The sequence below is a fragment of the Microcebus murinus genome, chromosome 8 (assembly GCF_040939455.1).
Source record: "Microcebus murinus isolate Inina chromosome 8, M.murinus_Inina_mat1.0, whole genome shotgun sequence".
In the NCBI taxonomy this organism is placed as follows: Eukaryota; Metazoa; Chordata; class Mammalia; order Primates; family Cheirogaleidae; genus Microcebus; species Microcebus murinus.
In genome coordinates this window covers 42,194,168-42,206,435 of record NC_134111.1, presented here as the reverse complement: position 1 = coordinate 42,206,435, position 12,268 = coordinate 42,194,168, and the positions used below count along the sequence as shown (strand labels likewise).

The 12,268-nt window shown below is 33.8% G+C and overlaps 1 protein-coding gene across 2 annotated transcripts in view; it reads left to right on the top strand.

Moving 5' to 3' along the window:
• Window positions 1-12,268, top strand: part of KCNH7 (potassium voltage-gated channel subfamily H member 7) — a 477,996-nt gene that overhangs the window by 404,570 nt on the left and 61,158 nt on the right. For both annotated transcript variants that reach the window (XM_076005608.1, XM_020288501.2), the window contains exon 8: window positions 8,089-8,488. In XM_076005608.1, coding sequence (XP_075861723.1) covers window positions 8,089-8,488 — 400 coding nt within the window. The remainder of the gene's footprint in view (window positions 1-8,088; window positions 8,489-12,268) is intronic.

Below are 12,268 nucleotides of genomic sequence, written 5' to 3'. Positions count from 1 at the left end.
CTGAACCCCAGAATTGTTAACTGTTGCACTCAAGCCTACCTTCTGCACAACTCCTATTTAGTAATATTAATATAACATTTTATTCATTCATCAAATATTTATTGAGCAATGTGACAGGTACTCTCTTAGGTTTGGAGATTCAGAAGTAAACCTAACAAAGTTTCTGTTCTCCAGGAACTTACATTCCAGGATTGAAGAAGAGGAAGTAGGGAATGGAAGAGAAGAGAAGACAGATAATAAACAAAAAATTAATAAACGAGTGAGATGATTTTGGGAAACAGTAGATGCTGTGAGGATAACAAAGCAAGTGGATGTGATGAGAATGACTTGGATGGGTGGCTACTCTGGATCAAAGGTTAGGAAAGGCCGATGAGGAGGTGCCATTTGAGTTGAGACTTGACCATAGAGATCCAGCCATATGAAACCACAGTCCAGAGAATTTCAAGCGGAAGGAAACACTGGCGAAAACGGCCCAATTGGGGAATAAGTTTGCCATGTTAGAGGAACAAAAAGGTGGCCAGTAGCAGCCAAGATCCACCAGAGTGAGAGGTGGAGTGCCAAGATGAGAGAAAGGACTGGGACCAAAGCACATAGAGTTGTGGGATTTCTTATTTATTCTGGCTGCAAAGGGAATCTTTGGAATGGGAATGACATTCTGATGGACATTTTGAAAGATTGCATAGGCTGTTTCTGCTGACTGGACAGTCAGACTACGGGCAGGAGAATCAGTTTAGAGCCCATGCTGTCCTTCAGGGAGGACAATATAATAGCTCGGACAGCATGCTTGCAACAGAGATGATGAAAAGTAGAGAAATTTGGGATATATTTTGGAGGTGAGCTGTCAGGTCTTGTTGGTAGATTAAATATTGTATGGAAGAGTATGGGAAAAGGCAGAATTAAGGTTGGTTCAAAAATTTTTTGTTGTTTGTTTATTTTTGTTGAATTTTTTTGGTGGGGGGGATGCAGGGGGTCGCTTAAGCAACGTTTGTAGAAGGTAATGCATTTATCCAGATAGGAATAGCCCGGGGAGAAAAAGATGTGTTGTAGGGGAGAAATTCCTGTTTTGTCCATGTTGAGTGTGAGATGCCTATTAGTCACTGAGGTACAGGTGGCATGTAGGCAAGTCAAGCACCCCCTGAGCAACTAGAATGGTATAGATGTGAGTAGAGGAAAGAGAAATGAGGATAAATTAAAAATTAGATAGGATTATGGCAAAGGTTGGTTTGGATCATTATTTCCACATCAGGGCCATGTACCCAATATCTGTGTGGACCTTTTAAAAGAGTCACAGTTTTCATATTTGGTAGGTCTGAAGTAAAGCCTTAAAACCTGCATTTTTTTTAAGTGGCAGGAATGATTTTGCTGTTTAGATATGCAAGATCCTGTGGCTATTTCTGGGACAAAGAAGTCCAGAGAAGGGGTTTCATGTGCTCATAGGCAAATATTTCTACAAAATAAATGCATAAATACATAAATAAACAAATTAGGGAGTGATTTTCAACTAAGTATAAAAACAGTCTAAATTGCTTAATTTTAACTGAATGACTAAAATATTTCTTCTAGGATTAACTTAGAAAAAGTAATTTTGTCAATGTCAATTAAACATTCATGTCTTCCTTGTCAATGTCCCTAAATGTTAAGCTACTGTAACACTTTTATTTACATTTAACTCGAGGAATATGTTAACAAATGCTAAGAGGCTATCTTGGCGTATACATTTTTACTAAAGCAGACATAGCATAACTGCTAATATTTTTCTAAATAACCATTTTATTTTTAGCTTAAGTAAATGCAAATCACCTAGTAATGACAGAAGCTCTTCTATAATGTTAAAAGCATGCTGAAGAAAATGAATACTGGCATTGTAATGGGGCTTGCCTATGTCATTAATATCTTTCTAATGATAATGCCATCCAGAGAGACAATAAAAAGAGTCTCTATTTCCTAATTTTTCATCATCAAACATCATGCCACCAATTGCATATTACCTAAATATCATTGATGTAAAACAATAATATTATTGGCTCAGTTTACAGGCAGTCAGCTTTATCTGCCTCAAATTTTCCCATAGTTAGCTTATCTGTGGCAAATTTTAATTTCAGAGAACAGTTAGAATCTAAAAAACTCTACTTAGTTACATGCTTCATTAACCTCTTCCTCCCCTGAAAATTAGAATTCTTATGATTAATTATTTGCTGTATTGACCTCATTTCACACTTTATTATTATTTTTCCCAAATGCTGAATATAAGCAAGACAGGCCTTTGAAATCTAAGTAACTACAATGCTCTTTCTGGGAAAATCCCAATAGAAAAGAGAAATTTCTGACTTACATTAATATGTTTGTTTCATTAGTGTGATAAATTAATTGTGGAAAAGATATGAGGAAAACTTTAGCAGGCATATGTATAGAAACACTGATCATCTTGTCAGCTATTCTTTCCGAACCTGATCTTTACAATAGATGTCATTAGTTTATTGGAAGGAATTTCTAAAACAGGCACACTCATGTTCAACTTTAAATAGCAAATCCCATTTTGAAGACACATATGCAAATACATGTCTACACATAAAGTAGTATGTCTTTCTCTTTAGATAGTCCTTGAGAATTAAGGCAGAAGTGTCTATTGGCTTGTATAATATATGGAGCTGTTGGTCATGCCTCCTAATGTCTGTAGTATGATGTGAGAGATACAGGATCCCCAATGAAATAAAATAATTTGCTTTATCATTTAGTCATCATTTATATGTGGTTCATTGACTGTATTTTGCTAGAGATGGCATAAGGTATAATTTTTGGTAAAATATTTCTCAGAAAAAGTCAAATTCCTATTTTAAAAATATAACATCGATAGTCATTTATTTGCTGTAACATTTGCTTACTACTATTTAAAATCATTTGACGACCAGTTTTCCATGTTACTATTAGATAAAGTGAGTTTGAATTGCAACAAAATAAAATGTTAATTATAAAATTAAATAATAATAAAAGTGCCTCAGTAGTAAAAGTTGTTAAATATTGAGTGAGTTTTCCAGTGAGGTTTTAAAATCTCCTCTTTAAAAGCCATACTTTGTGAGATTTGGTATTAATAAAGAAATGAAAAACTAGATAATTTCTAAAGTTTCTAGACACATTCAAAATATAGCTCTTTGATTGTATTAGTGTCCTTAGAAATATTGAAATAATGTGAGTCACACTGAACAAAAGACTAGGAACTATTATAGTTTCGATGTTATTAAGTTTTATTATTGGGGAAGTAATTCATTGAATGATATATGTGAATACTAGAGCTAGGAGAGAATTAGCTGAAATGAAATCTAAAGCAAAATATGAGTGTAGACTCATGAAATTTATTTCTTGCTAAGTGTTAGTATTTCCTTACTTGTACCCAAACATTTCTTGACAAATAGGATAGAATGATGGATTAAGTAGAAGCTTCAATGACAATTCATTCTATGGACACTGTAAATGAAACCAAAAATCACATACTTACATTTCTCATTTATAGAAGAATAATTCTATCAGTTACCTATAAGCAAAGATCTTAGAGAGTAAGCCTCTAAAATAAAGTATTTTAAATGTTAGATTCTTGAAAATCCTTATGAAGAATAAAGTAGAATTATTTTTTAAATTTTTAAAAAAGTATTGAACATGAGATTTTTCTCTTATTAGTGAGGCTTTCTCAGTTTAACTGTAGACAAATTTATTCTTGAGTAGAGGGTTGTTTACTGATAAGAAATTATTTATTTTAATTTCAGGCCTTCAAAAATAATTTCACTGGAGAATATTGACTAATTTTAAAATATCTAGCAAAAAAAATCACATAGTCTTCTTGAGTTTGGTTCTAATATCTGACATATTTACAAAACTTCAATTGCTTAGAATATATATATTTTTATTTATTTTTTTTTGAGATATAGTCTCACTCTGTTGCCCGGGCTAGAGTGTCATAGTGTCAGCCTAGCTCACAGCAACCTCAAACTCCTGGGTTCAAGCAATCCTTCTGCCTCAGCCTCCCAAGTAGCTGGGACTACAGGCATGTGCCACCATGACCGGCTGATTTTTTTACATTTTTTTTTTTTTTAGTTGTCCAGCCAATTTCTTTCTATTTTTTCAGTAGAGATGGTGTCTCACTCTTGCTAAGGCTGGTCTCGAACTTCTGAGTTCAAAAGATCCTCCCACCTTGACCTCCCAGAGTGCTAGGATTACAGGTGTGAGCCACCACACCTAGCCCTATATATATTTTTAAATAAAGTTTAGTTTAAAAAGTCATATATTTAATAAATGAAATTATTCTACCTCAATATAAGAAGGTATCTAGTACTTTAATAAACTATGGATGTGGATACATTTTTTAAATTTTGAAATTGGATGATAGTCATCAGCCACCTAGACATACGAATAATTGAATTTCTGGAAGAAAAGTCATTTTACATAAAAAACAATATTTACAAGATATATTAAAAATAAAAATCTTAAATAGATTTTCTTTACTGTGACATTGGGGAAAGAGTTTGACATATCATTCAATCACAATGAATGAATTGAGCTTCTAGTGGCATGGGGGCTAGTGAGGTGGGGACTTAACTTGTGGAGTGCACTATGTCACCTCTGTTATAGTTCATGGACAGGACTAGAAAATAAAGTGTCTTGCTTCAGTCTACTGCAAAATGATTTACCTCTTTTTATATCTCATTTATTATCATTATGTGCTTGTATTTTATAACAATAATCACACTTTACCATCTAGTGAGCTTTTACACTTTTGTTAGTTCCTACCAAGGATAATAATAAGCACACGATATGTTTTCTAATACCACTGAAAACTCAAGAAATAATATGTCAGAGAAAACTCTACCATTTTTTAACACTGCTATAAATAGGTTTGTGGATAGCTTTATGACATTTTCAAAAATTGAAGAAAAAGATAGATTTCTATAATATGTCTGGATATTACATAAAATTGGATGTGCTGTAAGACAATAATGCATTCTGAAAACAATTCTACTCAGTCAAATTCTAATGTTAACATATTATTATAAGGTAGTTCTTGGTCCCATTTTTCACTTGCAGGTGATACACAGATAGCCCATTGAACTAGGGGACTAATAGTCTCTAACAAATCAGGAAGAGAACATAGATAATTCTTTAGTCTACTCTCTCTTAAATTTTGGTGCAATCACTTCTCTCTATCCTTTAATCTGAGGCAAAACACCTGAAGTCTTTAAAGAGGTATTTAAGTAATAAGAAGATAGGAGTTATTAATCCTAAACATCATCTACAAGATATGCTGTACACATTGTAACTAATGAAGAATACTCAGATGTGTTAGCAGATACTTGATAACAATAGAAATGCGGTCAAGGCATTTGTTACATTGCTAAACTAGCATATGTAGTTATGCTTGGATACATGTTACAGAAGCACAAAGAATGGCTTTGGCTGTTGAAGTCAATATTCACTCATCCTGAAGCAGTTGAGAATACAATTGCTTAGTAATTTCTCCCCATTTACTCTTGTCCCCCCCCCCCTCATTACTTGTACAATTATTTATGAATAATGTTAGTTAGATAAACTTTTTTTTCAGAAAAGATGTCACTTGTGTATTATTATGTAAGTTATATTGATTTATCTGCTAAGAAAATTGTCGTATAGGTTTGATTTTCATTTTGATAGAATCTCAGAAGAAACATCAGAGATGTGTTTGGAAGGAGGGCAAAAAGGGATGTCACATGCACAGCAGATTTCATCACTTTTCTTATCATAACATCATTTTTGCTCTACCATCTTTACAACCAGCACAGTCATTAGTATTTATTATTATAACATGTTATAAAAATGGCAATTCATTTTGAAGCTTTTCACTTCATTCAATCAACTTCCTGGAGACTTTCATTGTCTTTCATTTATTTTGAGAGTCAAAAATAAATTTTGTTCCAAAAACAAGATTTGAATGATAATCCTCAGATATTTCTGATTTTTCAGCACAAGTAAACAGGTAGCAGACTTAGGAGGAAAAAACACAGAAAATTTAGAATGTAGAAGTGGTGAAATGTTGAACCCAGGTGACTCACGTTATTGGAGTCTGAACAGTGAGTGTGCACCTACATGAACTCTGGGCTGTAAAAGTCCCTGCCATTTCCTGAGGGGGCTGCAAGGCCAGCGTTGAAAGGCTTCTACTTGTGATTCCAGATATCTCAGCAATGTATTTCACTACATAAAGTTCCTGCTTACTGATAGAAACAAAAATGTAAAGAATGTTTAAATAGGAATATGAAGAGCTATGATTTATGGGTATTATGTGGGTATTATCCACAACCCTGTAAGGTACACATTATTATTCCCACTTACAGATGAAGAATCTGAAGCTTGAGATTAAATGAATAATTTGTCCAAGGTGATGCACTAGTATGGAGGCAGAATTCAAAGATAAGGTTGCCTATTCCAAAGTCCTAGCACATAGCTGCTAAGCTAAAATGCTGATAATACAAATAGTGGAAAGTTTGCTGTTCTCCCAAGAAATCACCTAAGGCTAACTTAAATCCTCCATGTATTCATTGAGAAGAGAAATACTTTTAAACCTATGAGGAAGAGCAAACACTATCTCCTTCATTGCACTCTGAAAAATAATAATTCTGCATTGGAAACAGAGAAGACTCACCTCTCTACACATCCCAAAATGAGCAAAGATGAAGTCCAGTTATGATAAGTACATCTCTGCATAAGCTCCTCTCTCCTCTAAAGGGTTCAAATACTAACAGAAAAGAATTCAGGAGATGCTAAGGGGTCCCCCTTCCCTTGTGACCACTACAGCATAAGAAAAAAAAAAGGAACTAGAAGATACTTATAACATTTTAATGAAAAGAGTTTTTTATATATTTAGTGCTCTTTTCAAGTCAATACTAATAGATATATAGTGTAATAGTTATTCCGTGTGCTATTTCTTCAAGTAAGATATAAATGTTCTTAACACAGTTGGATGTACTTTGTGAAATAAATACCAACAATGAACAGATAAAATTACTCAATAATTGATTGGTAAACACCATGTAACTATGGAATAATTATATGCCCTGTGAATTATATAGTACTTATGGTTGACATTATTTAGGAAACCTAAGAAATGAACTTGTAATTTGTACTTATCAGATTTCAAGTCCAAACAACCAGTTAAGTATCCTGTTATTATATAGAAGTATCCTATCATTAGATACCTGGTCAGTAATAATCATGCAATTAGTTACACATATCATACCCAAAAGCAAAATGCAATTATAATATCATTGGGACATCAAGAAACAATTTATCAATTTAGCACATTTTGAAAGAAAAAAAGAAAAGATGCATTTAAATATAGTGCCTCAGTCATGCATGTAATCATCCAATAAGTGTTCCCACAGTTATAGGAAGAAACAGCTGACTGGCTCGATGTCATTATTTAGGTTTTTCTCAACTCAAATATCAGCTACTTAGCAGAGCCTTTCTTGGCCTTCCTTTCTAAAGTGGTCTCTATTCCAATCCCTTCTCCAAACATTCTCTATCATATAACTCTGTTTAAAATCATCATTGCACTTTTCTCTCTGAAATTACTTCATTATTTGTTTATTTTTTAAATATTTATCTCTCTCCAGTAGACAGCAGATCTTGTTTTCTTTACATCAGAGAAGACACTTTGTTAAATAGCTTTCTCTCTCTATTAGAAAAGTGACTTTGTTTGTTCAGTGCTATAATCCCAGTACACAGCACTTGGTAGGCACACGGTACCACACTGGAATGTTTGTTAGTGAATGAATGAATTCCTGAGTACGTGGTTTGGACAAGGCACTTTGAGCATCAAACAAGACAGATCCTCTGCCTCATGGGTCTTGCATGCCAAGACTCTGAATTAATATGCCATGTACTTTCAAAGTAATTCCCAAAGCAGGCATACATTTTTTTTAAAAAAAAAAAGAACTAACCTTAACACTTAATTCAGTTATCCTCAATGCTACCATATTGTTTTAACCTGTTTCTACCGACTTTGCTTCATGTGAACATACTTCAAATTGTTTACCAGCGGTTTCTGACTATGCACATTTCTTTCTACAGACAACAACACTAATTGGTCTTCTGAAGACTGCCCGACTCCTTCGTCTTGTGCGAGTGGCCAGGAAACTGGACCGATATTCGGAATATGGCGCTGCTGTTCTAATGCTCTTAATGTGCATATTTGCCCTGATTGCTCACTGGCTGGCTTGCATTTGGTATGCAATCGGAAACGTAGAAAGGCCTTATCTGACTGACAAAATCGGATGGTTGGATTCCTTAGGACAACAAATTGGGAAACGGTACAATGATAGTGACTCAAGTTCTGGACCATCGATTAAAGACAAATACGTCACAGCACTTTATTTCACCTTCAGCAGCTTAACCAGTGTAGGATTCGGGAATGTGTCTCCTAACACCAATTCGGAGAAAATCTTTTCAATTTGTGTCATGTTGATTGGCTGTAAGTAGATTTCTCTTCTGTTACCTATTATGATAAAATAATACCATGAAATTAGTATCTCTAAAACATTTAGAGTAAGGCAAAGAAAAATTACAAGAAACTGTGGAGATAATGGGATTACATGTATGGGTACTATATTCTACCAACCTGATTCTGTCTGTGAAGTGGAGACACTGATAGTTCTTTCAAACCTTAAGAATCAATGGGAATAAAATTGGCGTAACATGAGTCTTGGGATTCCAGAATGGAAACTTGCAGTTCACTTTTACAGCTATAAAAGGAGTATCTGTAATTTATCGCCAATGGTTATTTTCTATTTCAAGCTGAGGCTAGATTAGAATGGGAAATATTAGCTTACATTACATACCATATATATATAGAGAGAGAGATGTAGATACAGATATTAATAGAAACATATATATCATATATATCACCATACCAATTATAACATAAATTAATCTTTTCTATGTATGTGTGTATATACACAATGCACACACATACTTATACATAATATAGATGTGTTTTTCCCTGTCATTGACTAAAAATTCCTTTTCCTATGACATTATACCAAGACCGAAATGATTTCCCTTTGCCCTATACTATAATGGGCTTGTGTCATGAGTATCATTTACAATGAGTATTCTTTGGGAAGAAAAAAAGAATCTGTGTTAAAAGATGTTATAATGTTAATATTTTTTTTAAAAAAAATCACACTGTGGAAACACTGAAGATAACCTTGCTGATACTAGGTAGCAATTGGCAAAAACATGATGGATTATTAAAGCTTCCAAAAGAATATTATCCTTAGATTGCATAGAAAGTTGAAAATCGATCTTGATAGTTGATTTTTAAATGTCAACATACTAATGAAATGTGCTTAAATGAACCGTATTTATGAAACTTAAATAGATTCATCCAGTTTATTGTCTACTTTATATAAAATATACTTTTGATATGTATATATGTTTTAGTGTTTTTATTTTAGTAACACATAAACAAATAACATTATATTTAAATGATTCTTAATATTCTACTAATTCAGTCCAAGACTTGGCTACAAACACAGAAGTAGTATTGTACTCAGAAGGAAATGAAAGTGGAACCTGCTAGGAAAAATAGAAATTGCATTCCAGAGAGACTGAATCTCTCAGAGCAAACACAATCCCAACCATTTTGTGATTACAGCTACTCTACTAGTAAATACTTTATAGTGGTCATAAACTTTAGTGGCATAGGTAGCAAACAAGTAAAAGGAAAAGAAATGTTCTTAATTAAGCTATTATATAGAAAAAAATACCTTTTTAAGAAAACAGAACCTGTATTTTTTAAGAAAGAGTTTTAAAAATGCACTGAAGTTTAGCCAGTTCACCACTTATTATAGTAATTCATGCCATTTGTGGGGATTAAGTGAAATACATAGTACTATTTATTCTGTGAATTATTTTAAATTGAAGAAACTCAGTTCTGGTTGTTTTTTGTTTTTGTTTTGTTTGTTTGTTTTTGAGACAGAGTCTTGGTCTTGCACCCTGGCTAAAGGGCAGTGGCATCATCATAGCTCACTGCAACCTCAGACTCCTAGGCTCAAGCGCTCCTCCTGCCTCAGCCTCCCAAGTAGCTGGGACTTCAGGCGCACACCACAATACCCAGCTAATTTTTTTATTTTTTGTAGAGGTGAGGTCTCACTCTTGCTCAGGCTGGTCTCAAACTCCTGGCCTCCAGCGATCCTCCTACCTTGGCCTTCCTAAGTGGTAGGATTACAGACATGAGCCACTGCACCTGGCCAGAAAGCTCAATTCTTTACTTGCTCTACACCTAATCTCTAATCTCTAAATCAGGGAATTACTGGCAGTTTTCTTCATTCCTTCCTTTGGTTTCTTTTTAAATATAGTGCTAGACTATTTCTATTGATTCTTTAAGAATACATGTTTTCTGCAGATGAATTTCATCTCTTAAGAAAAGACACTAGTCAAATTTGGTATAATAAGATATACCTACGTTCCACATAACATCATTTATTTGAATAAAAGACTTGGTTCCATAAGTCTTAATCAAAATAGGATTATTTAAAGCTTAATATCACACAGGAAAAGTTTATAGGTATTCCTGGAGAACTGTATCATAATCTATTATGCCATAAATAAAGGAAAAGGGTAAAATAGAGACTTGAAACTTAGCAATAATAAGAATGCTCCTGAAATTTGCTCAGCCATTTGATGTGCATGGGTGTACATGTGCGTGATATTTCCAGTTAGAAGCAACTATATTAGAAAATGATTTGGTTATCTGTTTGCTGTATTTATAAACTAAGCACATATACCACAGACCTATGAGTAGCCTGATTTCAATCTAAAATAAAACAACCAAAATATGTAAAATGTCATATATATGCAAATTATAACTATAGTAATTGAACTTTCTCATCATCCTTGAGCTTCTTTAAATCTAATCTTTATTCTAAAAGAAAAATTTTAAGTGAAATTGTAGAAAACAAGGCAATCAACCATCCATCTTACAGCAATGTAATTCAAGGGAACTAAAAATAAAACCTTAAAAAGTATAATCTAACAAAATGCAAATAACTCAAATGCCTATAGATACATTTTTAAAGCTATAATTTATAAAGACGGTTTTTGTGCTGCTGACTGTACAGAGAACAGTAATCAGGGAATTAATTTTATTTCTCTATTTATTTTTAGAGAATTCATTTCAAAAGTGTGCATAATTCAAAATGATAAACAAAGGGAAAGTTATACAGTCATTAAATAATTATAAATATAAGTTATGCTCATATATTCATATCTATGTTTTCTGATATAAACATAATTCTATATCTTTATTCAAACACTATAAATGTAATGTATATATTTAATTTAAAAAACACATAACCCAGTAAAACAGAGGAAAACCTATTCCATTTCTGACTTGCTTGAGAAACATCTTGGGAGAATTCTTTATTTTTATGACATGTAAAAAAAAGTTACTGGAGTTCTGCCTCCAGACATGATGGAGTTACTAAAGCTTTACCTTCCTTGTATTAAAAACAAATAAAACAAATAAACAGAAAACTGAACAAAATATATGTCAATTATTTTCAGACACTGGAAAATAAATAGGGGAGTCTTGATCCCTGAAAGAAGGAAAACAAAAGGGTAGGGCGTGATGCCTGTAATCCTAGCATTCTGAGTGGCCGAGGCAGGAGGATTGCTTGAGCTCAAGAGTTCAAGACCAGCCTGAACAAGAGCAAGACACCTGTCCCTACTAAAAAAAATAGAAAAATTAGCCTGGTGCAGTGGCATGCACCTGTAGTCCCAGCTACCTGGGAGGCAGAGGCAGCAGGATCACTTGAGCCCAGGAGTTTGAGGTTACAGTGAGCTATGATGACACCACTGCACTCTAGTCAAGGTGACAGACCAAGATCCTGTCTCAGAAAAAAAAAAGAAAAGAAAAAAAAAATGGGCCCCATGTTATTGTTGGTTTTCTGCTTAGAGGCACTTTCTGGACTACAGCAACCAGTGAAGGGAAAAAATAACCTTCACAGACCACAGTAGTCTTGCTGGGTTAAGAAAATTTTTTTTAAAAAGCAGTTACAGAGGCTAAGGTGCTGGAATTTTCAAGACAGACAACAGAGAAGAGGCAGCTTTGGCAAAGAAAAGCTCCAGAAACCTGCGCAGGTATCCCCTTGCGTCTACTGATGAATGCTAAGTCACAATTGCGTGAAGTGAAACTCCTCAAGGCCTGGCAAAGAAATAACAGAAGTCCTGTAACCTGAACAGTTTCCAG